The sequence below is a fragment of the Eublepharis macularius genome, chromosome 2 (genome assembly GCF_028583425.1).
Source record: "Eublepharis macularius isolate TG4126 chromosome 2, MPM_Emac_v1.0, whole genome shotgun sequence".
Lineage (NCBI taxonomy): Eukaryota > Metazoa > Chordata > Lepidosauria > Squamata > Eublepharidae > Eublepharis > Eublepharis macularius.
The window spans coordinates 32,089,637-32,113,712 of record NC_072791.1 but is presented as its reverse complement, the minus strand read 5'-3'; the positions used below and the strand labels follow the sequence as shown (position 1 = coordinate 32,113,712).

Here is a 24,076-nt window from a genome sequence, read left to right as displayed (position 1 = left end):
TGAGGGAGGACTCATTAGGGCAGGTCTGCTTGCAACTGCTATGTGACTTGCTGCTACCCGACTTGCATAACCTACCAGACCCAGCTGCTTTCTAGTGTTCAACAGCAGCTATCCTACAAAAGCCACTGTTGTGTAGTGATTATAGTTTCAGGCTAGGATTTCAAATCCCATTCTGCTGTGGCCACTCACTGGGTGACCTTGGGCCAGTTACACATTGTCAGCCTAATTTACCTCACAGGGAGGGGTGGATTGGCCACTAAGAGCACTAGGATGCCTCATGGACCAGTGGCCTTCTCCTCCCACTACCTCATAGTGGGCTAATGCCCCCCCCAACCTAGGAGAGGCCAGCCCAGTGACTAGGGTTGCCACCCCCTTACTTTCAAACCAAGGGTCAAGGAGTGCCATCTGGGCAGCAAGGTTGTGCTGCCCAAGGTGGTGCCTGGATTGCCCGAGCCCTGTATATAAAGCAAGGGAAGGGAGGCAGCCTATGAAGCAGTGCCTGGCTCAGCCTGTCTGAGCCTTGCACAAGGTGTGAGAGGCAGCTGCTTGCCCCACAAGGCCTATGTAAAACCAGCCGGTCTAAGTCTTGTGCAAGGGGAGGAAAGCAGCATGTGCAGACTTCCTCTTCCTCTCTCCCCTTCTCCTTTAGGGAGGGGCCTTTCCCCACATTTTTCACTCCCAGTCCACTTCTTCTGGCAGGGTTGTTGTGAGGTAAAATGGAGGAGAGGATGGTATAAGCTGCTTTGAGTTTTCATTGTGGAGAAAGGTGAGGTATAAATGAAATAAATAAATATCGGTGAAGAAGGGGGCAGATAAAAGATTGGTCGATGTGTGGGAAATAGAGAAGGAATCTGGGAAAGGTGAGGCTATGGGAGTTGCCAGGAGGACGGAAGGAGGACATAGTGTGGGGAGGGAGATAAAGGAGGAAATAAAGTGCCCCTCTTAAGTCCTTGCAGATTCTCTGTTGTGCAACTGGGTCATAATTTTCCTGGGTAGAGGCTACCAGGGGTAGAAAAAAGAAAACTGAAGACCAGTCTACGGGTGGGAGATAAAAGCAGAGAAAGAGGCAGAAAAAAGAGAGAAGCTTATGAGGTCATTCATTGAAGGGAAAAGACAATAGGGGGAGGGGATGAGATATAAATCCTTGAGAGTTTCCACTTATCTTCTAAATTCATTGAAGTCAGTGGGCTTGGAACAGTGAAAATCTACTGAGGATTCTCTTGTTAGTCACTCAGAGCCAAGCTACAAGTGACGCCTTACACAGGTTGGACACTTGTCAGTTTCCCTCAAGTTTTGATGGGAAATGTAGGCATCCTGGTCTTGCAGCTGTAATGGAGAGCCAAGCTGTAAAACCAGGATGCCTACATTTCCTATCAAAACTTGAGGGAAGCTGACAAGTGTCCAACCTGTGTCAGGCGTCACTTGTAGCTTGGCTCTCAGAAGGAATAGAATTAAGATTTGTACAGAAGACAATCTGCAGCATTTGATAATAATGGGGTAGGTCCTATCTCTATCCCACCACTCCACTGAGCAGAGTTTGTTTATTTATTTGTTAAACTGTTTATAGTTTATTTATACCTGATAGTGACTGATAACCAGGACAGAAGCAGAAGCCCAGAGGCAGAGGTTAGAACTAGGGGCTATCTGTTAACAAGGGCTGTTTGTTTCATGTTTCCACACAATGTTGTCTTCTATTTGTGCACAGGCCATTAACAGCTTGTTCATTCCACAAAAAAACCCTACATTATTTTAAACCTGTAAAAAACTGATATTTCCTGGGCAAGATGCTGCTGTCAGCAGGAGACGTTTTTGTGTCTTAAGGGGAAACAGTGTAATTATTACAGGACTTTGGTTAAGAAGGAGGAGGGATTCATTGAGGGCTATGTAAAGATGAGATTTTTTAAACAGTTTGTTAAAAGGTTTTATGTTATTCCTGTCCAGCATTGCTTGTACTCATGGAGGTTTTTTTTTAAATCACCCATGACTCAGCCTGCTTGTTTAGGGAGGGGGAGGAGACCATCAGGTGTCTGCAAATACATGAAGTAAAAAAGAAGAGGTTTTTAAAAGCCGTTGTGTTATTCTTACACAGCATTAAATACTAGTGAAGATTTAAAAGAAGAAGAAAATTGCTCACACCTGAGCTTGCCTTTTAAACAGGGGGAGGGGTCGATGCCTCTGCAAAGATCTGGAGGCTTTTAAAAAGTTTTTTTTTCATGTTGTGTTATTTCTATGCAACATTACCCATACTCCTGAAAATAAATAAATAAAACGGTGTGTCAGAAGAATCCTGACAGTCATGTGGGGACACAGTAGTGGTGGGGCCCTTCATTACACATCAGATGTGAATGGGAAACCATGGCTACCGGCGGAGAGAAAACAGATTACCCTCTGCTCTCTAGCATCCCCACTGCAAGGGCAATTTAAACAGGCTCACATCAGCAACCATTCCCCCAACAGAGAAACACTCTGGTGTCGAAGGAGCCCAGGATGGGAAACGAGGCATGGCTCAAAGCTGATATGCTGGCTCCTTAATGGGAAGCTATCTCAGGGCAATAGGTTGTCCTGGATGACCTTCACATCAATTCTCCCCTTACAATGTAATGGATTACAAATGTAGAAGACACAGAAGTATTACCGTCTGCCAGTGACAGGAAGGAGCTAAGCAGTGTGGAAAAGCAACACAAGGACAGTAATAGGTTTCAACATTTGATCCCATTCAATGCATAAGAAATGGCACCTCGGACATGCAGAATGAGTTTGGGAGCCTTGGAGATGTTGCATTCCAATCATGGTGACTCATTTTATTTTTAGTTCCAAGTAATGTGTCAGAGAGAGAGAGAGCTTTCTCGGTTCTCCATATTTAGTAACTCTGACTGCAGCACATCAGAGCAAGTTAAGGGTCGTGTTTTGGTTCCTGTCCTCATTTAGGGTAAGTTGCCCACCTTGTTGAATCTGCAAGTAACTGCTCTATACAGCTTTATTTTTTTTTAACCTTTTTTTCCTCGGGAACTAAAAAAGAAAAACAACCTGCTGATGCTTGTCTGCCAGACCACTGATTATTTTTTTAGTACTTGAAGAATTTTTTAAAAAAGTGTAGGCTCGCTTAGCTAAGATTGTTCTTTTCAGAGTACTGTATATGTAGATTAACCATGGAGGACAAAATATTTTGGTTGTGCTAAAGAACTGGTTGACCTTTGTTTTCTCTGACAAAAGTAAAACCAGAAAGGTTTGCACTGTTTACTAACAGAAACATGAAGAAGCCATTCTCATTGTTATAACCAAGGATAGCTGTTTGACACTGAAGTGTATTTCAAGAGAAACATTCATGGATGTGTATTGTACTCTGAGAAGCAAGGACACAAACCACACAAGAGGGGGTGGATAGCACTTTGATTGGGGATACTTGTGTTGAAATCCCTGCTCCCCTCATAAAGCTCATTAGGTGATACGAGAGAGTAATTTTTTTCCTCTGTCCCAGAGTGACTGTAAGACTACAAGTGGTGGGTAATCTCTTGTATGCATCTCTCAACTCGTTAGTGGAAAGTCAGGCAAGAGTTCAGGGAAGGGGCGAGCTGGAACATTGCACTAGAGTCCCGCAAGGCTGAGGGCCTATGATGTCTAGGTTCATATTGCCTGAAGTTAGGAGCCAAACAAGGATGTAAAGTTGCCAACAATTTGAAGAAAAAAATGACTTGCATCTTAAATAGAGGCTTAAGAAGATGCTATTTACCAAGTGAAGTTATTTACCTCTGTACCACGAACATCATAAATAGTGCACATTTCTACACATTAAGCCTAAATTAAAGGGACAAGACATTTTTGCTCCAGGTTGTTGGTAACACTACAAGGTTGTCGTGTGAACCTGCCTTTGATCTTCAGAGTAATGGTTCACAAAGTCAAATAGGAAGCCTATTGCTTTTCTAGTGAATTGGCATTCATGGTAATTATCTTCATTAAATGCTGTTACTAAAGTGTATCACGCACTTATTACATTGCTATTCCATCTACTTAAATAAGTTATAGCTTGACAGCATTTGTAGGGTGGCATGCAGGACGATGAAGTTCACCTAAATTGTTTTGTCCTGGGCTGCCTTTCTGCAGCCATAAGCATAGGCTACAAATGACATGGAGTAGGGCTGCCAACCTCCAGGTGGGGCCTGGAGATCTCCTGGAATTACAACTGACCTCCAGACCACAGAGATCAGTGCCCCTGGAGGAAATGGCTGCTTTGGCATTATACTCTACTGATGTCACTCGCCACCCAAACTCTGCCCTTCCCAGGCTGCACCCCAAATTTCCAGGAATTTCCCTATCCAGAGTTGGCAGTCCTAACACAGAAGCCTGTATCTGTGGAAAGTATTCACAAAGGGTGAGGAGAGAGAGAGCAAAAGGATATGTTTTCTTCCTTTTACCCTCCCTCTTCACCTCCCAGTTATAAAAATGTTCAGACTGTGTACAAAGCTTCAAGGAACACTTCTTTGTTGCGGGGGGGGGGGGCGGCTTGAGAGATGGGTCTTCTGAGAGACAGCTCCTGAAGCTGGCCAGCAAGAAGATGCAAGGGGTCGCTTAATAACAAAAACAACAACAGAATTCAATTTATATACTGCCCTTCAGAACAACTTAATGCCCACTCAGAGCGGTTTACAAAGTATGCCATCATTATCCCCACAACAAAACACCCTGTGAGGTGGGTGGGACTGAGAGAGCTCCTAGAAGCTGTGACTGACCCAAGGTCACCCAGCTGGCTTCAAGTGGAGGAGTGGGGAATCAAACCCAGCTCTCCAGATTAGAGTCCCACGCTCTTAACCACTACACCAAACTGGCTCTCACCAAACTGGCTTGAAACGTAGGGTGCAGCAGCTGTCTGGTCGACCCTTCTGACCAGCAGCTCTATGGAAAAGCAAAAGGAAAGCAGTGTGCAGGGCCAGGCAGTAGCCACATCCTGAGAGTCAGGATGTGGCTGCTTCTTCATGGTGACTCTTGATGCACTTAGCCTCAGCCAGCACAGTTTGCCCCGACGTGCCTCTGTCTATTAAAGAGGCAAACCCCTGTAACACTTGAAAAGATCTAAAGGGGAGAGGGGCTAGAACTGGCAAGATAGAATGGTGCATGTATACCATTCTGCACTCTAGCTCACACCTTTGTGCCAATGTTCACTGATGCATGTGCATACCTCATTTCCCCTACAGAACTTGACTGAGCAGCATATTTTTTAAAAACATACACATAGTTTTGCTGTGTATCTTAGGGCTCCCATCCCATTTGTCTGTAGGGACTGCCTCTTGCCTCTCCCCCCCCCATTTCCTGCCCAGCATGTGTACAAAGTTTTGGACCCACTTGAAATTGGGGAGACCAAGCTGGTGATGTGAGGAAATGTGGGAGGGGAGAAATCCCTCCCCATCTATCCCCTTTTACTGACTCTCAACTGGACTGTGAATTCTACGCCTCCTGGAATAATAGTAATAATAACATTCAATGTATATACCACCCTTCAGGATGACTTAACAGTTAACACCCACTCAGAGCGGTTTACAAAGTATGCTGTTATTATCCCCACAACCCTGTGAGGTGGGTGGGGCTGAGAGACCCAGTTTGTTGTAGTGATTAAGAGTGCAGGACTCTATTCTGGAGAACTGGGTTTGATTCTCCAATCCTCCACTTGAAGCCAGCTGGGTGACCTTGGGTCAGTCACAGCTTCTAGCTCTTTCAGCCCCACCCACCTCACAAGGTGTTTTGTTGTGGGGATAATAATAACATACTTTGTAAACCGCTCTGAGTGGGTGTTAAATCATCCTGAAGGGTGGTATATAAATTGAATTTTTTGCTTGCTTGCTTGCTTGCTTGCTTGCTTGCTTGCTTGCTTGTTTTTGTTTGTTTGTTTGTTTGTTTGTTTGTTTGTTTGTTTGTTTGTTTGTTTGTTTGTTTGTTTGTTTGAGCTCCTAGAAGCTGTGACTGACCCGAGGTCACCCAGCTGGCTTTATGCGGAGGAATAGGGAATCAAACCCGGTTTTCCAGATTAGAGTCCTGCGCTCTTAACCACTACATCAAACTGGCTCTCATTCATATACATTTTACATTCATATAACTTTTGATTAATTTATAAAGTTATATTTTTCTGCATACCTAGGGTGTCCCCCTTAGTATGTACAGTCCCATACATTATCTGGCTGCTTTTAGTATTGGCACAGAGACCAGCCACTTTCTGTTAGCTGCAGGGGGTTTTTTAGTTAGAAAAGTAAAGTTAAATCATCAAGGAATATTCTGCTTTGTGCACATGGGTCTGTTCTCCTATTAGTACTGTAAAGAATTCATTTTGTTGTTGAGGGAGGGAGATTTATGCATCCTAGAGTAGTTCCATTTCTGTCTCAGAAAGAAAATGAGTGTCTTTCCTCATTCTGAGAAGAATTGGTTTCTGATCTAGATATAACGGGGATTTTCCACACCGTCCTGAAAATGTCTGAGATAGTAGCAAGCCTACTTGGCAACCTGAACACAGCTTCTGGCAGTTATTGATGTAAAATAAGTCTGCATTTTACTTTACATCCTCAATTGCTAGGAGAACAACCTGAAACTGAATCCAGATGAAATGGAGGCAATGGCGGTGGGGAAGTCTGAGCTGCTGGAATGGATTGACTTAATGGTTTTAGATAGGGGCTGGTTTACTATTTTAAAGCAAGTAAAAGTTTTAGGGATGCTTTAGACCCAACCTCAGTTTTAGAGAAGGATGTTAGCACTGTTGGCACACTTTGCCTTTTCTCCTACATATCATCATCATATCTCATTCTGAACTGGACCTAGACTTGCCATTTGCTTGCCAACAACTGTAATGAACTGTGAGATGGAGTGCCCTGGAAGACAGGTTAGACGCTTCAACTTGATTGCAAGATGCAGCCACCTGTTTACTGGTTGGACCTGGATGTTGCAATACTCAGAAATCTGTGTGTGTAAAATGCCCTCAAATCGCACCTGACTTACGGCAACCCCCGCAAAGGGTTCCAAGGCAAATGAGAAGTAGAGATCGTTTGCCATTGCCTTCTTCTGCAGAATCTTCCTTGGTGGTCTTCCATCCAAGTGCCAACCCTGCTTAGCTTCCAAGATCTGACAAGATTGGGCTATACCATGCCACTCAGAAGTCTACTCCATGTTTTATTAGAGTTCCAGGGTTCTATAATCTGGAGTAGAACCAGCTTTGGGAGCTTTAGAGGGGGTGAAGCTAGGCATCACATGATACCACAGCACACTTTGTAGTGACACTTTAGCAACCGCCCAAATCTCTATAGTTTTACCACAGAGATTTCAGGGATTACTAGAAGAACATTGGAGCAAAACATGATGTCACTTCCAGTTACGCAGTCAGAAGTGAGGTTCCTGCAATTGCAGTTCCTGAAGCCAGCGACAGGGGGCAATAGAGTCCCAGTAAGCCTAGTTCCATTTTAGATTTTACCTCTAGTTCTAGACAGGATGGATTGGGCAAGCTTCTATGGAGGACTTTGGTAGGCCTTGCTCCCCTTTCTTTGTTCTAATGTTTGTTCTGCAGCATTTTATCCCAGATTTAAGACATAGCCTTTAATACAGTTTATATACAAATGTTTTTCAATTGCTGTATATAACTGTAATTTGTATTCAAATTTAAAATGTCCCCTTCTGTATCTTGTGGGCACTTGTGGAAATGAACTTAGTCTTCCTTTAGGGTATTTTGCCTAGTTTGAAACAACTTCACTGCCTTCTGAATTTGCATCTGGGCTCAGTTCAAAGCTCTGCTTCTTAACCATCAAGTCCTTCATAAGCCACATGGCCTTTTTTGGTGAATGTTGGCCACTGTGGGTGGAAATTTGGACTTGATACTCCTTTGTCTTACTGAATTGTTTCATTCTATTTTTAATATTCCTATTATATGCCACCCTAAACTTTGTATAAGGAAGGACATAATTTTTCAAAATTAATTATCAATTTTTTACTCCATGAATGAAGAGTTGCACATTAAAGCGTAATCATCCTTCACCTAAGGCTGTACTTCCTGAAAAGATCTGCCTCTAGCAAATTGTGTAGGCACAATTTCCCTTTTTCTGTTATGTTTTTTTGTGAACAAAGTACCTTTAAAAAAAATCTCTGTGTGGGAGTTTTGCAGAATTAATCTATTTTATTAAAAAAGATACAGTGTTCTAAAACCTAATGAATTGCTGGGAATCCCTGTGCAGCAGTGGGGGGGATCCAAGTTTTGAAAATGGGGCCATTCCTCCTTTCTGCAAGTCTTTATAGTTGTCCAACAGGGAATCACAAAATGGAAATTTGTTCCCCATAAGTGTATTGTGATTAGTGAGAACAGCAAATGGAAAATGACTCATGCCAATCATTTTCTACAAATGTTTAAGATGATATCAGGGAGATACCGCAAGACTTTTAAAAACCACAGCCCCTCCTCTAATTAATCAACAAGGAACTCTTCGTTTTAGAATCCTATTCAGACTTCCACGTAGTAGAATGAATGTATATGCCAGGTGAGAAACGGGATCACTGGCAAGCGCCGTCCATAAATTCTCACAATCTTTGGAATTTAGGTATAGAACGTATGTACTGTCAAGACCTCTGCTTCTTCAAGGGTTCCTGACCCTTCTTCAAGGGTCTGCTTCTTCAAGGGTTCCTGACCCTACACGTGTACACTAGTATGTTCATAGAGAGATTGTCTCTTCTGCTGATAAAAGGGCTTTCTATTAGTGGAGCAGGATTTCCTTGCCTGCTTTTAAATAAATAAATATATTTTTTTAAAATTATTTTATTAGTGCAAAACAGAAAAATACTAAAAAGCAAACAGAAAATTAAAATAGTGTCCACAAAACACTATTAGCAAATCTATACATAGGCATCTATAAAAGATTTCCAAATATCTAAAAATAAGTCCATATGCAGTTGCCTCCTATATGTGATATGTTCAAATGTTTATATGTTTATAAGCAGGCCCGGCGTGTCCATGGAGGCGGTGCCAGCAGGCGCCTCAAGTGCTAAACTGTGAAGGAGGCACCGTGCCAGCCCCCGACCCAGAAGCGGGCCGCATCCCCACTCACCCCTCCACCCCTTCACTGCTGCCACTTGCCTTGGCTCAGCTCTTGGCGAGCCTGGCACCCAGGTGGTGTGGCAGCGAGCAGGAAAGCAGACTGCCTCCCTGCCCTTTCGCCGCCTCCGCCCGCCTCAGGTGAGGGGGACGCTCCTGCATGATGATGTCACAAGTAACATCGTGCAGGGCTGGAGCACATATGCAAAGTGCACGGGGCAAGGAGTGCATGTAGGTATCTCGCCTCAGGTGCCGGAAACCCTGGCACCAGCCCTGTTTATGCAGTCTTCAATCCAGTGAATTACAAGAAGTGGACTTTTGTCTTTCCAGTGTTGAATTATAAGTCTTTTAGCAATTGTAAGGGCATGGAGGGTCCATTTCTGTTGACCATCTGTTAAATTCCAAGAGATAGGCAAATAGTTTAACAGTACATTAACATCCTCAAAAATAAATGAGTTTCCAATAAAAAATTAATATGACTACTAACTTCCTCCCCAAAAAGCTGAATGACTGAACATGTCCAAACCATATGCTTAAGAGATGCCTCTTGTGTATCACACCACCAATAGTTAGACACTATGCTTAAACCTTTACTAAAAAGCCCTGTGGTATCCACTATACCCTAAACATAATTTTTGTTGAATAAGTTGCAACTTAAGATCCATAGCAGCAATAGGTATATGACCTAAAGCCTTATCCCATTGCTTTAGCAAAATTGGACATTCCAGATCATTATTCCATTCATCTCTAAGACTCTGTGTATCATATGTATTAACCAACCTCAAATATTTATATACAAATATTGTAGGTTCCGTTTTCTGTATTGATTCAGTAAGAATCTCCAAAAGTGGGGGTGATTCTGAAGCACTCAAAGCTGCCGGGCTGTATTTGAACACCAACAAATGACGCAATTGCAAATATTGCATTCAGCAGAGGTTTGCCAATCATATTTAGCTGAAAAAGTGACAAGACCTCATCATCATTATCTATCAATTGATTTAAGGTAAAAAAAATCCCTTATCTGTCCAAGCCTTCCATAAGAAAGACTTCTTCCCAATTTTTAAGTGTGGATTTGACCATAATGTTAGTTTGGTATGTGAGAATGGATCAAATTGATATTATGCTCCACACTTCTCTAGCTGCAGATATTATTGAGGAACAAAATCCATTTTAACATAAGTAAACCCTAATGCATTCCACTTCAAAAGTAGTTCCAAAAAAGAGGCCTCCAAGAGAGCCCAGTATAGATACCCCAATTGAGAGGAGTGATCCCAATAGTTTGTACACGTTATCAGATATGCCTGATGATAACCACTAAGGTCTGAAAAAGCAAATCCTCCTTCATTAATTGAAAGTTGCATCCTCTTTAAAGGTATACCTCTGTGGTATTGAACCCCACATAAATTTCTGAAACAAAGTATTAATTATATGAATATATCTACAAGGTATATGAAAAGGAACTGCATGCATAACATGTATAATTTAAAGTGTAATCATTTTGAATGTATTTACTTTACTCCATAATGACAAGATTAGGGTTGCTCATCTATCCAAATCCAAGGATATATCCAAAAGCAGTTTATTAAAATTAAATGAAATCATGTCCTAAATATTCTTTTGCATCAATATTCCAAGATAAGTAATAGCATCTGGGCAACATCGAAAATGTCCCTCAGTAATTGTACTCTATGGTATATTGTCTCCCAATGACATTAATTCTGATTTTGTTCAATTAATTGAATAACCAGACAGATCACTAAAATTATTAATGGCATTCATTAATTCAGGAATGGAAGACTGAGGTTCTGAAATAAATAATAAAAGATCATCTGCATATAAAATAATTTTAAATTCAAAGGAGTTATGTACAAAGTCTTGTATATTATTACTTTGTCTAACAGCACAAGCCAGAGGTGCCAAACATAAATCAAAAATGGAAGGACAACCTTGTTTAGTACCTCTTTCAAGAGGGAATGGTGCAGAAAAAATACCATTTTTGGCAAAAATAAATTTCCATTATATTTGGTCAAATGCTTTTTGTGAACAGGATGCAATTCAACATAGATAAGTGCACAGTATTACATCTAGGCCACAAAAACGTGAAGCACAAATACAGAATGGGGGATACACTTTTGGGCAGTAGTATATGTGAAAGAGATCTTGGAGTAAGAGTGGACTGTAAACTATGAGCAGCCAGTGTGATGCGGTGTCAAAAAAGGCAAACCCAGTCTTGGGTTGTGTCAAAAGGGTCATTGCATCGAAATTGCAGGAGGTCATAGTCCCTCTCTATACTGCCTTGGTCAGGCCGCACCTGGAATGCTGTGTGCAGGTCTGGAGGCCTCACTTCAAAAAGGATGTGGACAAAATTGAGAGGGTGCAGAAGCGAGCAACGAGAATTATCAGGGGTCTGGAGACTGAGCCCTACGAGGAAAGGCTGAGGGCCTTGGGAATGTTTAGTTTGGAGAAGAGGAGGTTGAGGGGGCACATGATTGCTCTCTGTAAATATTTGAAATGCTGTCATTTGGAGGAGGGCAAGGAGCTGTTCCAGTTGGCAGCAGGGGATAGGAATCGAAGCAACGGGCTTAAATTACATGCAGAAAGGTACCGGCTGGATATTAGGAAAAACTTTTTCAAGGTCAGAGTAGTTCAAAGGTGGAATCAGCTGCCTAGGGAGGTGGTGAGCTCCCCATTCACTGGTAGTTTTCTCATCCTGCATTGGGCAGGGGGTTGGACTAGAAGGTCTGTATGTCCCCTTCCAACTCTGTGATTCTGTGTTTCTGTGAATAGCAACTTGATCATATCTCTTTCAATTTAATGCAATCAGATCAATGACCAGTCTAAAATCCTTGCCTGCTTTGAATAAATCCTACCTGCTCTACAAAGTAGGTCAGCAAGAATGGCAGTTAATATCTTAGCATCTACATTCATCAAAGGAATAGGTCGAAAAATCCTGCTTCATCTGAAGAGGCACCCTGTAAATGCTTCTCTTGGAGGACAGGAGACCCCTCCCAGAAGAGCCTGATAGGGAGATGGAGGTCTTTAGCAAGAAAAGAGAATTGTTTGTGGAAATCCATGTCATATGTTCTGCTGAATACACATAAATTGGAGCAGAATTTTCCCAGTGATCCTGCTCCACTTGTTCATTCTACCTATGAACCAGGTAGAGCCAGTTTGGTGTAGAGGTTAAGAGCATGGGACTCTAATATGGAGAACCAGGTTTGACTCCCCACTCCTCCACTTGAAGCCTGGGTGACCTTGGGTCAATCACAGCTTCTAAGAGCTCTCTCAGCCCCACCCACCTCACAGGGTGTTTGTTTTGGGGTGATGATGGCATACTTTGTAAACCGCTCTGAGTGGGTGTTAAGTTGTCCTGAAGGGCAGTATATAAATCTAATGTTGTTGTTACTACTATGCTGGTCTGAAAAAGGCTGAAATCTCTACCTTTTAATATTAATATTCCTTGGATCTACCATCAGATACAAAAGGCATTTTCACACATGAAACTCAAATTACTTTTCAGTTTTGCCTGCACTACTAGAGTTACCAACAACTGGTGGGAGTCTTGGGGGATAATAGGGGGTGCTGTCAGCATGAAGGCATCATGTCACTTCTGGGGAAAACCTTGAAGTTATGTCAGTCTCCTCTAGGAATCACTGGAAACTCTATGGTAACTTAAGATGATAGTCATAGAATCATAGGATTGGAACGTGCCTCCAAGGTCATCTAGTCCAACCACCTGCACAATGCAGGAAATTCAAAACTACCTCCCCCCAATAGGGTTTCTGTAGATTCCTAGAGTGGACTGACATCACTTCTTGGTTTTCCCTCAGAAATGACATGATGTCTTTGTGCCAATGGCAATTTTAAGTTTTTTTTTCTCCCTCTCACGGCCAGAGAGATGGCAGGAAAGAAGAGCTAATTAGAATCTATGCGCTGCACATACATGTGTGAATTAATAATGCAGGACAGAAAGTGGAACAGAGTCCTTCTTTATATTAAATATACGTTGTGACCAATATGCTAGCACATTACTGGCTTGGAAATGCAAACCATACTTTTAGCCTAATGTGTGAAAAATGCCCTTAGTAGGGCTACTGCCGGTTTAGCTGGTTTTAAGTCATTCTGGGGGCTTGTTTCTATTGAAGCTCCTGTGCTTATGAAAAGGTGACCTTTAAAATTTAGATAAATTAACATAATCAAAGGAGAGGGGGAAATGCACTAATGTATCAAATCCTAGTGACGACATAAATTGATGAATATAAAGGGAAATTGCTGTGAGTGTGGGAGAAAGAACTCCTGGTAGTTTAATTTTATTAACACTTCTTAGCAGATACTTAAATATATTCATTTTTTCTTTTTAAACTAAGGTACCAAAATATCCACATCCAACTGGGAATCATAAATTGGCATCATCTGTTGTGAATAAATTCGTGTGTATAGTTTGGTTTCTTCTCTTGAGTTCATTTTGAAGAAGGAGGCAGGGAGAGAGAGAAAGGGAGAAAATGCAGCGTACCTTTTCCTGATAATTAATTTGAATTTTTACTTAGTTTATTTCTTTCCCAAGTAGCTTTCTATTTTTCTCTCAAATGCCACTATAATGCCTGTAGTCAGGAGGCACCCTATTCCAGTTTGCTTTTATTTAAGGTGTACTTAAAACTGAAGCAGTCTGAGCTTGTGGGAACAAGTTTGATCTCAACCATGCTCATCCACAGAAAGCACAGTTTTGTATAGTTGTATTAATATACTGTTGGCTCTGTTTGTGAAACTACATACCTGGCTGCACACAACTTTCACAGTGTAACCAATAGCAGCTCCATGGGCTGGTTTGAAGAAGTAATGCATGAGTCTGGGAAACACAAAATGTCTGATGCAGTGTCTTTATATCACTCACCAACAAAACACAAGGACTTTGTAACATGTGATAATCAGGTTCCGACTTGGGTGTTGTACTGGAGAATAGAAGGATCCTTACAGTGTGAGACTGAAGAGATACAGATGTGAGTGGATGGAGAACTGAAGAGAAAGGAACTGTATGAAAAAGGAACTTGAAAATATAAATTGTGATCCTAGTTGATAAATCTGGCTCAGGCTGCAAACATATTCCAAAGGACTTGCTGACTTCTTAAGGAACTGGGTGGAGGGTGTGGGTGGATTTACAGATGAAATCATAGCGAAACAGAGATGTGACTGTTTAGAGTAGTTTGACCACTAGAGGTCTCAATGACATACATTGACCTTGAAAAAGGAAGAGGCTTGCCCAAAGTGTGGGGTTTTGTGTATCCAGGCAAACCGTTGCATAGAAGGGCAGTCTACATATAAAGGTTAACAGTACATTTTTGTGTATATTTATACTAATTCACATTACTGTTTTGGGACAGTGTGTGTGCATGAAAGAAAATAACTCTGGGTAAGACTTGAGTGGAAGAACGAAGTCTGTCTCAACCCAGGCTGCAGTTGGTGCTCTCAGGTAGAGATGGGCACAATCCAAAATAAATTAACGATCCAGCTGATCGTGGATCGGCGCCAGCGACAATCCCCAATAAACGATCCACACCGATCATCTCCCGTTCCCGATCCGTGGATCGTGGAGGCCAAAGCGGTCCGCCCTGCTATTCCCAGCTATGTGGGAAGGTGGGTGCTGGTGGCGGCTGCCGGGCCTGGCGGGCACGGGGAGATGGCGACAAGCCGCCTCCCCTCAGGAGGCGGGGGGTCTGGCCTGTGTTTGGCCATCAGAGCTGCCTATCAGGGTTTGCAGGAATGAGATTGGAGTGCCCATGACTATAGAACACCCCATTCCCCCTCCCTCCTCTGGCTGTCTTCTCCCAACTGGTGAGTGCTTTGCTGCTCCGTGGTTGGAAGGAAGCCCTGCTGATCAAGGAAAGCTGGGCTTCCATTTGGGTTTCCAGGGCGACAGAAGGAGGGCAAACACAGCTCAGGCATTCCCCTGGCTCCGTTGCCAGGGGAATAGATTGCTGGCGCCTGAGTGTCTGGCTTCCCGATCCGAGCACGATCGCCCCAATCCAGCCCCGATCCAGCCCCCCCCCCCCCGATCGCTGGATCGTTGGCTGTGGACGAGCACGATCCGCCGGGCCCCGATTGCGCGATTGCCATTATTGTGGGTTTTTTCGATCGTAATGTGGATCGTGCCCACCTCTACTCTCAAGTCCAGGGTCCTGGAATCCTAGAAAGGAGGCAGTTGAGAGAGTTTAAAGATAACTGTGGCATAGGAAAGGAGATAGTGAGAGCCCAAGCGTCTTAGGGACTTGTAGGTCAAAATCAGAATCTTGAAATGTGAATAATGGAACACTTCTGCATAATATTTTCAAATTTACTTACTCTCTCCATCAAGAAGTATATTTCTTTATTGCGTATTCTCACGCTGGAACTGGCAGCCCCACTGGAGAGCTGCAATATTCTAGGCTCAAGTATACAGAACCATGAATAGAGCAATGAACTGAGGCCCTCTCCAAGAGGCTGAGGCAAGAAAGTTGGATTCAGACAGGGATGTGTGTGACACTGTTCCTTCCAGGTCACAATGTTGTACATTTTCTAAAATATTATGCTATGATCCAGAGGATTTTTTTAAAACATGCAATACAGTGCAATCCTAAATAGACCTGCTGCACCCTTCTCAGTCCACTGATATCAGTGGTTTAATGTATAACTGTACTTAGGATAGTTTTGGATGGGTAGTTGAGTTGGTGTGTAGTAGAAGAGCAAGGTTTGGGTCCAGAAGCAGCTTAAAGACCAACTAGTGCTTAAGACTGCACTGTTAGACTTTATTTGACTACCAGGGATTCTTCTTTGATCTATGGAAAACAGAAAAAGAAAATGGTTAGGCCCCAGTGTCTTCTGGTTTTTAATTTCTGGCATCTTAGAAATACAGAACAAATTGATGTCAGGTCCTATCAAGAATTATTTGCCTTTTTCTTATTTGTTTCTTACTTGTTAGCAAGAAAAAAAACCTAATTGTTTTTACATTTTATTCCCACAGTGAGTATTGCAAAACCCAAACCCATCTGTAATTTTCTCCAATTTCATGACACCTGTCCCTGAATACTTTTCTTGTTTCTCATCAGTACTGCACCTGGAAGGATCTCTTCTAGTGTTTGAAGACGTCTTCAAACTGGTTGCTTTCTACTGTGTTAGTAGGTAAGCTGAATTAATCTTTTCAGTAATGGGAAAAGGCGTTGCACATGGCTATATGATTCTTACATGGGAGAATTATAAAGTGACTCCATTAACAAAGTGACACCAATGCTCCCTAATTCACTGAGAACAAGATTGTTCTTATGGTCTTTTCAGATGTGGTTAGTGATTCCAGCTCTCCCTGATGAGTTGTTCTGTGTATCTTCGCCCGAAGGCATTTTTCACTATAAACTTAAGCAGAAACAGCTCGCAGAGGAGACGCATTGTGCACACTTACCTAATTGCAAATATCTGCAACAAGTGGTTCTGTTTCCATCACCAGTTTATCTTCTCTGTACTGGTTTATAATAATAATATAATAATAATAACATTCAATTTTTGTACTGCCCTTCAGGACAACTTAGCACCCACTCAGAGCAATTTACAGAGTGATTTACAAAGCATGTTATTATTACAAAGCATGTTGTTATTATCCCCACAACAATTATTCTGTGAGGTGTGTGGAGCTGAGAGAGCTCTGGAAGAGCAGTGACCAGCTGGCTTCAAGCAGAGGAGTGGGGAATCGAACCTGGTTCTCCAGGTTAGAGTCCAGCTTCTCTTAACCACTACACCAAATCTAATCCATTTTCCCAGGGGATTCAGAATGCTTATCTTAGTACTTCTCGGCTGGTGTATTTTTGATACCTCTTTCAGATTTAAAATTGGAGGCCTCCCTCAATGCATAACAGTACGAGTCACCTGCTCTTGGAGGAGCCCATCTGCCTCAATTTCTGTGTGAGTCACTGGCCTGAGTGTGCCACCTGACTGGACATGGAGGTCCAATGGGCAGCCTCTTTGCAGTCTGCTGCCTCTCTGCATTGGGATTGGTTGAGTCATATCTGATACATAGAAACAGCAGGATTATCTGCTCGCTCTCAGAGGTTGACTGGGAAGAGGCAAGGACAGAGCACACAGTGGGTGGCCTACTCAGTAGGGGCGTGTTCTGGGCCCTTGAGAACTCTTCACTGATTAATTTCTCATGGCATGCCAGCAGGCTTCCTAGGACTCACCAATATCACTCCCGCCAATGTTTTTCCAGTAAAAATAAAGGCACAGTTCTTCACACCCCTGTTCCTATATCCGAGGATACAAGGATTCCTCACCACCATCACTGCTGAATGCTTTATGCTACCCACTGTGTTAGTTTGCTGTAGAACAGCCCACTGCCCACTGCAACCTTGTCACAGGTGGGGGGGGGATGAGGTGGTAGAATGCTTGGGGTGGTAAAATGGACTTGAAATGGCAGATTTTGGCTTGAAAGGTTCCTTCACATTAAAAACTCCATGCAAAGATTAAAGTCACAAAATGGGAAGGAAGATGCTTCTCCTGTCTCTTTGCTTGTTGTGCTGGAGTTTTTTTTCTAATTTGCAGGGATTTTTGAACTAGGGAGCACTCCAAAATGGCGGTCCTCCATGACTGTAAAGCCCTTGGGGCGTGGTAGTAGTGATAATAATAACAGTGTGTTTATGCCTTCTAGGCAGATTAATGCCCACACAGAGCAGTGAACAAAGACAGTGTTGTTACAGCTACAATGCAGCTGGGGAGCTGGGGCTGAGAGGAGTGGCTTACCCAAGGCCACCTGCTGAGCTCATGGCAATCGTGGGATACGAACCAGCAGAGTGTTGACTCGCAAACTTGCTGACAGAGGCACGCCACACTATTTTGCTTGTCCCTTAGGGCCAGATTTCCATCCAACAGTTGAGGCCCTGGCAGCACAACTGCCTCCAAGAGATGGCAACTGGTATGGCTTATGCCTGTCATCTCCTCCCAGACCTGCACAGTCACTAACCAAGTCCAAGCCAAATCCCTGAAATACTGGCAATGCCACTGGAGCTGTCTTGTTCCAAGCATGTCTGGCCAACTAAAACCCTTGACTCCCTACCACGACCACCATTTGGTTTGCTGGCACACCAACATCCTCAAAAGTAGATGCTGCTGGGAGAGGGTTGCCTACTTTGGGGCTGATTGTCAGATTAGCACCATGGAGGCCCATGTTCAAAATGCTCACTCTACTGTGAAGCTCACCTTGCGCCAGACCTACCAGGTTGTGTGCCATGGCAGCCTCCTTACCCACTGCTCTGGACCCCTACTTCACTCAGTGGAGTGGCAGGAGCAAAACAGCGGGGGGGGGGATGTTGCATAAAGCTGTGACATCTCTTCCAGGGGAGTTCCTGGAACTGACAAAACAGCACCATGTGACACTCTAGGAATTCTCCTAATCACTGTCCCCCCAAAACTCCTGCCCCACCAGTGTGTTTGGCTGGCAACCCTACCTTGTTATTCTTTGCCTATCCTCCTCGCAGATTTAAAAATGGAGGTGAGAAGAACCCTTTGTGATGCCCTGAGTTCCTGGCAGCAAGAGCAGGATAAAAATGCAGTTAGGTGGATGGGTAGCACCTCATTTCCCCTTCTGCTTGCTTGCTTCTAATTATAGCAAGGCCCATTTGTAGGCTCTCGGTTATGCACAAGGAGCAAATAGTCTTGTATAGAAGAAGGTTTCCTTGACAATAAGGACAACACACACTCTATGTGTGTCTCTCTCTCCAGAATATTTGAAGTAGTGGCAGCAACGCAAGCCATTGCTTTAGTTTCTGTAGCTGCCAAAGCTGGATAGAATCTGAATGTATGTTTTAATTCCCTCGCCACAGTAACATTTTGTAAAGGTTGAAAAGAGAAAATATGAGCCTTGAAGGGCCTGCCTGGCACAATGCTATAGTTAATTGGGCAGCAAAACTTTAGGAACAGTGTTCACTATTGGAACTAAACATTTTAAAAAATCTTCTTTTACTGAGCAATCCTAAGCAGGTCTACTCAGAATCTTACTCAAGTCTGCTGAATGGTGCTTACTCCTGTGAAAGTATCCGTAAGGTTGTGAAAGTATTCTTAAGATTACCTTCATGCAGCAAAACTTGAACATAGCTATGTCAGTCCTTTAGTAAAAGAAATCCTAAAGGAATAATAATTTCTAAGAAAATATTGCAATACCAGCCCTACTTGGAGCAAACTAGACCTTTCCCCTTTTATTAATGAAATGGATTTTAACATTATATAACATTATTTATGTATTCTGCACCAAATATCTATCTTATTCTTCTTGTCCCAAACCCAGCCCAGATCTCCAGATTACCAGTTTCAGTCCTATAACCAGGCCTAAAACCAGATTGGAAAGGAGCTAAACAATTTGCCTCATCCAGGAAAGCTTGAAGATGTCCAGCCAACACCCTTCATTATGAAATTTCAAGATGATAGTTGTACTTGTGTGGAATACATAGAACTTTGGTTATATTATAGGTAGAAGGTAGATGGCACTTCACTGACAGACCAGTGGCCAATTTCTACTGGACTTCCAAGTGCCTGCTGATTTCCAGATCTGATTCTGTGAATCTGGGTGTTCCATGCAGTCTTTTCAAGTTAGGAAAATGGCACAGGGAAGCCTTTAGTCCCTGCACACCACGGTCCTGATCCAAACTGATCCCCAAAGGTAAATATTACAGGATTCCTTCTTGTTGGGACTGACAAAAAAGTAGAATACGTTAAATAAATTAAGCAGCAGAGTGAGGTTAATTTTTTATTCCTCATTGGCATTCATTAAACAAAGCAAGTGTAAGATAAATAATCAGCAGAGCACAAAAAAAAAATAACACACCATAAACCCCAAACAAATAACAAAGCAAGAGCCAATTCTTTAACAAAATGCTTAGGTGAACAGATACGGCTTCACACGGTGCTGAAAGCTCATGAGGTCCAGCATCGGGTGAGCAGCTAGTAGGAGGAGGGCATTCCGTAACTGGAGTACCACCGCAGAAGAGGCCTGGGATCTAGTAATGGTCTGCCTTGCCTCTAGTATCAGCAGCAAGCAAAGTGAGGCCAGTGATGCAGACCTCACCTGATGATCAGGAATTTCACCCAGAAACAAATTGGTAGCTGGTGCAACTGTGGCTGATTCTGCACACGTTGGATAATGCACTTCCAATCCTCTTTATAGATCATTTGGAACGGATTTTTTGTGTGCTGAACAAAAAATCCAACTCAAACGATTGATAAAGTGCATTGAAAGTGCATTATCCAACGTGTGCGGAATCAGCCTGTGTTAAATCAATCAAATATGTCCTCTGTAGGATACAGAGTCAGCAATCTGGCTGCTACATGTTGTACCAGCTGCACTTTCCAAACCGTCTTCAAAGGCAACAACAGCCAGGCATCCCTTGGTCCTTATACTTCTGAATTCTCATTACAGATTTTCCAGCAGAGCTTCAGATTTTAAAGATTATCTGTTACTCTAGAACATAAAAAAGATATATTTTGTTTCAACGTGACTGAAGGATCCATGTGTGTTTGTCCTTCTGTGTGTTTAAGAGTGGATGGTATATTTTTAACAGGGAAAATGGTGCTTGTAGGTATCCGGCACATTTAATTTCCATACGCTCAGCAAAAAAAGATTTATTTATAGATTTTAAAAGAAGCTCTGCAAATAATTATGTCTCTACTGAAATCAAACATTCTGACTGGCCCTGGGGAAACTTGAGGCAACAAAAACTGCCTTGGAAGGAGAACATTGGCTAAAGAAAAGACTATGTGAACATTTTTGGTTTATATAAGGCAAAGTGCTAGCTAAGGCGGGTGGGGGGAGGCCACAGTGAGTTCATCTGTTAGCTGCTCTGAGATCTGCCGAGGCAGGCAGTTTGTTTCAACACTCATGCGAGTCATGTGAACGAATGACTTCCTATAGTGCGGAGAAGCTACAGCCCAGTTTTCTTAACCCGGAGTGCTAACTAAAACCTGCTTGTTCCTAGTTGACCTGCTAAAGGCCTTACGTTGGGGATAAAGAGAAACAGCCCGCCTAACTTGTGGCTTTTAAAATGCAATAGCCTAGCCTAGCATGTGCTCCCCACATCCTGAGGATGCATAAATGCCCGTACCGAGCTTCCCATGATCCCATTTCTCCCCTTCCATCTCCTGCTGCTGTTGTGGAAGATTCACTGTTCCAGAGCTTGGCCCTAAAACTGAAAACATTTTCTGAGGCTCATGAGATCTAGCTCAGATTAAAACTAGAATCAAGGAGGCTTACCTTCCCTGGTTTTATTTGCATCCTGGCCTTACTCTAAAGAGCTCAGAGATGGTGTACTGTGTGTGTTTTTCATTTGATCCTTAAAGCAACTTGTGAGGTAGCCAATGCAACAAAATGTCTTATGGCACCTTAAATGCCAGTACATTTATTCATCAACTTTACTAAGCTGAGGCCCAATTCTTCAGATGCACAAAACATGAAAGTCAGTTGGCTTTCGGTTGGGTAGGTATGGCTGAGAGGATGTGATTGGTCCATGGTTATCTAACTTGCTTCATCACTGAGCAGGAATTTGAGTTCAGATTGCTCCCTGTTCAAAATATTCCATTTATGACATAAATGTGATCTTAACTGTGTTTAACATTAAGGAGCGTGTTTCCTTCAAAGCAAATTGAACTGAAATTACTGTAACTATAGGGACACCCTTTCTTTCCACTTTCTTGTCAACAGTGCTGTGATTTGACATTAAACAAGAGCAACGTTCGGAAACCTGTGCCAGACTGTTTCAGTCTTCCAAGACATTCTATTGCTGACTTGAAAGCCACTGTAAAGTAACATCAAAGGGGTGCCCCAAAGAGAAGATACTTGTTTAGATCTGGGGGAGGGTTTAATTGTGTTATCTGAGGCTTAAACAGGCTAGACGCCTTGCTCAACCTCTACAGGTGTTAAATTGCAAGCACGGACTAGGTCGTCTTGTGTTGTCACCAATGACAGGTGTTGTGAGTGATTACTCTGCTTATCCTGTATACTTATTCGTGCATAGAAATGTCACAAACTATAGCTATTGCATTTCATAGCCTTTTAACCCACTCTTCATAATCCCCCCCTCTGCTGTGTACATATTTCTTTTTACTTGAGTACAGCATGTCATACATTTGATAAAGTGGGCTGTAGTCCATGGAAGCTCTATAAATATTTCTTTAATATACCACAAAGTTCTTGTCTTTTTCTTTTCCTGCTGGGAATTTCCAGGGAGGCCATTCTGCAGCTCGGAGCTAGGCTGGCCATCAGGCCTGAAGAAAAATGTCCTGTCCCTTTAAGAGAGGCTCCATGTGCGGAAATGGGCAGTGGAAGCTTTTCATGCCATGGAGGTAGGGTTGCCAACTCTGGGTTGGGAAATTCCTACAAATTTTGAAGGTGGAGCCAGGGGTGGGTGCGGTGTGGGGACGGGAGAGAGCTCAGTGGGGTTCATACTGCAAAGCAGCCATTTTCTCCAGGGGAACTGATCTCTGTCATCTGGGAGATCATTTGTAATTTGGGGAGATCTCCAGGCACCAACCTGGAGGTTGGCAACCCTAGGTGGAGATAAATAATACTATGTGGCAAATAATATCCAATTAAGCCTCTATTAAAGGGACAGAATGATCCCCCCCCCTTCATACAGTTGACAACCCTATTTGAGGAAAACACCATCAGGAAAAAATCCCAGCCCCGATCTGAATCGGGCCCCTCAAAATGGATTTTCTGTTTCAGGTCATATGTGGTTTTTTCCAGTGGCAGCCGCAGTCTTTTGGACTGGATTGCATAGAGACATGCAAGAGGGGTCGTCTCTGGCAATCTTCCGGGGGGGGGGGGGCGGGAATGAAGGAAGGCTATTTAAAGGGGCCTTTGAAAACTGAGCGGCAGTTATGCTGATCGTTTGGCTCTGTTGTCATTGGTTTTCATGTTTAGGGAATATCTGGAAAGGCCTTTGGAATGTGCATCAGAAAAGCGGTATATAAATATTTTACATAAAGGTTTTATCATGGATCTTCAAATGTAATATGTAATTTGGCCCTTACTTTGAAGTGCTCTGTACAGCGAAAGACAGAAGATTATGGAAAAGAAACTGTACAGTTCTGCCCAACCGCATGTTGTTGTCTTTTCCTCATCCCAGAGATTTGCTTCCCTTCACGCTAAGACTGCCTCAAGCAATATTGGAAGCCAAAACTTTGACAGACCTGGAAGCTATCTCCAGCCTGGGGATAGGTAAGTTATGTTAGAAGTTATGTTAGAACATTGCCTCACAGACTTAGATCAACTTCCTACCTACACAGCAGGTTTCTAATTTATTCATATTGTCTTCTGTAAGCATAAATGAGTTCTGGCTGCCCCTAACAACCTGCTTTTTCCTAGTCCAAAACTTTTTCATTTTGTGTAAAGGAAGAACTTCCATAGCCCAGCATGAAGTTTATGTCTTTCCTTCTATAGTTTTGGGATTCATAAAACTATTTTGCCATATCTGATTGTTGTGAGGATTACTGAAGCAGCATCCACAAAGATTCTCGATCTCTTGGAAATTCTTTCTCAGTTGTGTACAGCCTTACTTTTTAAAAGGATCAGGTTAAAGATTCAGATTTCTTGGGTTGTTTCTAGCTTCTTAACAGAATTTAACCAATTCGAAAGAAGTGGGGGTGGCAGGTGGTGCATCCATGTTTCCTTTTCCGAAAGGAAACATTTCATAATCTACAAAGCTTATTTATTGTCAATTTCCACTTCCTCCAAAATCATGCAGACTTTAGGAAGAGGAATTCCCCGGTTTGAGATGAAACTTTCCAAGAATATATGCACAATCCTAAAATCTATTCCTTTGTATTTGTGGGTATTCTGTTTTGTATCAAAACCCTTTTTATATATTCAGGAATTGTAGGTAATTAACATAGGAGAGTAAGATTGTGCTTTGGACAAGTTTGAATAGGGACAGAAGGTGTGATTCTATTCCCTACTTCATGCACTGTTTACATGATATTAAATTGTCTGAATCAAGCTATTATGATATCTGTTTTCTAGATCTG

General features: G+C 42.7%; 1 protein-coding gene across 2 annotated transcripts in view; it reads left to right on the top strand.

The window, feature by feature from the left end:
• The window catches only part of RIN3 (Ras and Rab interactor 3), a 104,944-nt gene that overhangs the window by 39,028 nt on the left and 41,840 nt on the right, over nt 1-24,076 (top strand). The window contains exons 4-5 of one of the 2 annotated variants that reach the window (XM_054972123.1): nt 16,129-16,201; nt 23,179-23,270. In XM_054972123.1, the coding sequence (XP_054828098.1) occupies nt 16,129-16,201; nt 23,179-23,270 (165 nt within the window). Of the gene's footprint in view, nt 1-16,128; nt 16,202-22,323; nt 22,394-23,178; nt 23,271-24,076 lie in introns of those variants that run through there. The other variant, XM_054972124.1, reaches the window with a different exon arrangement.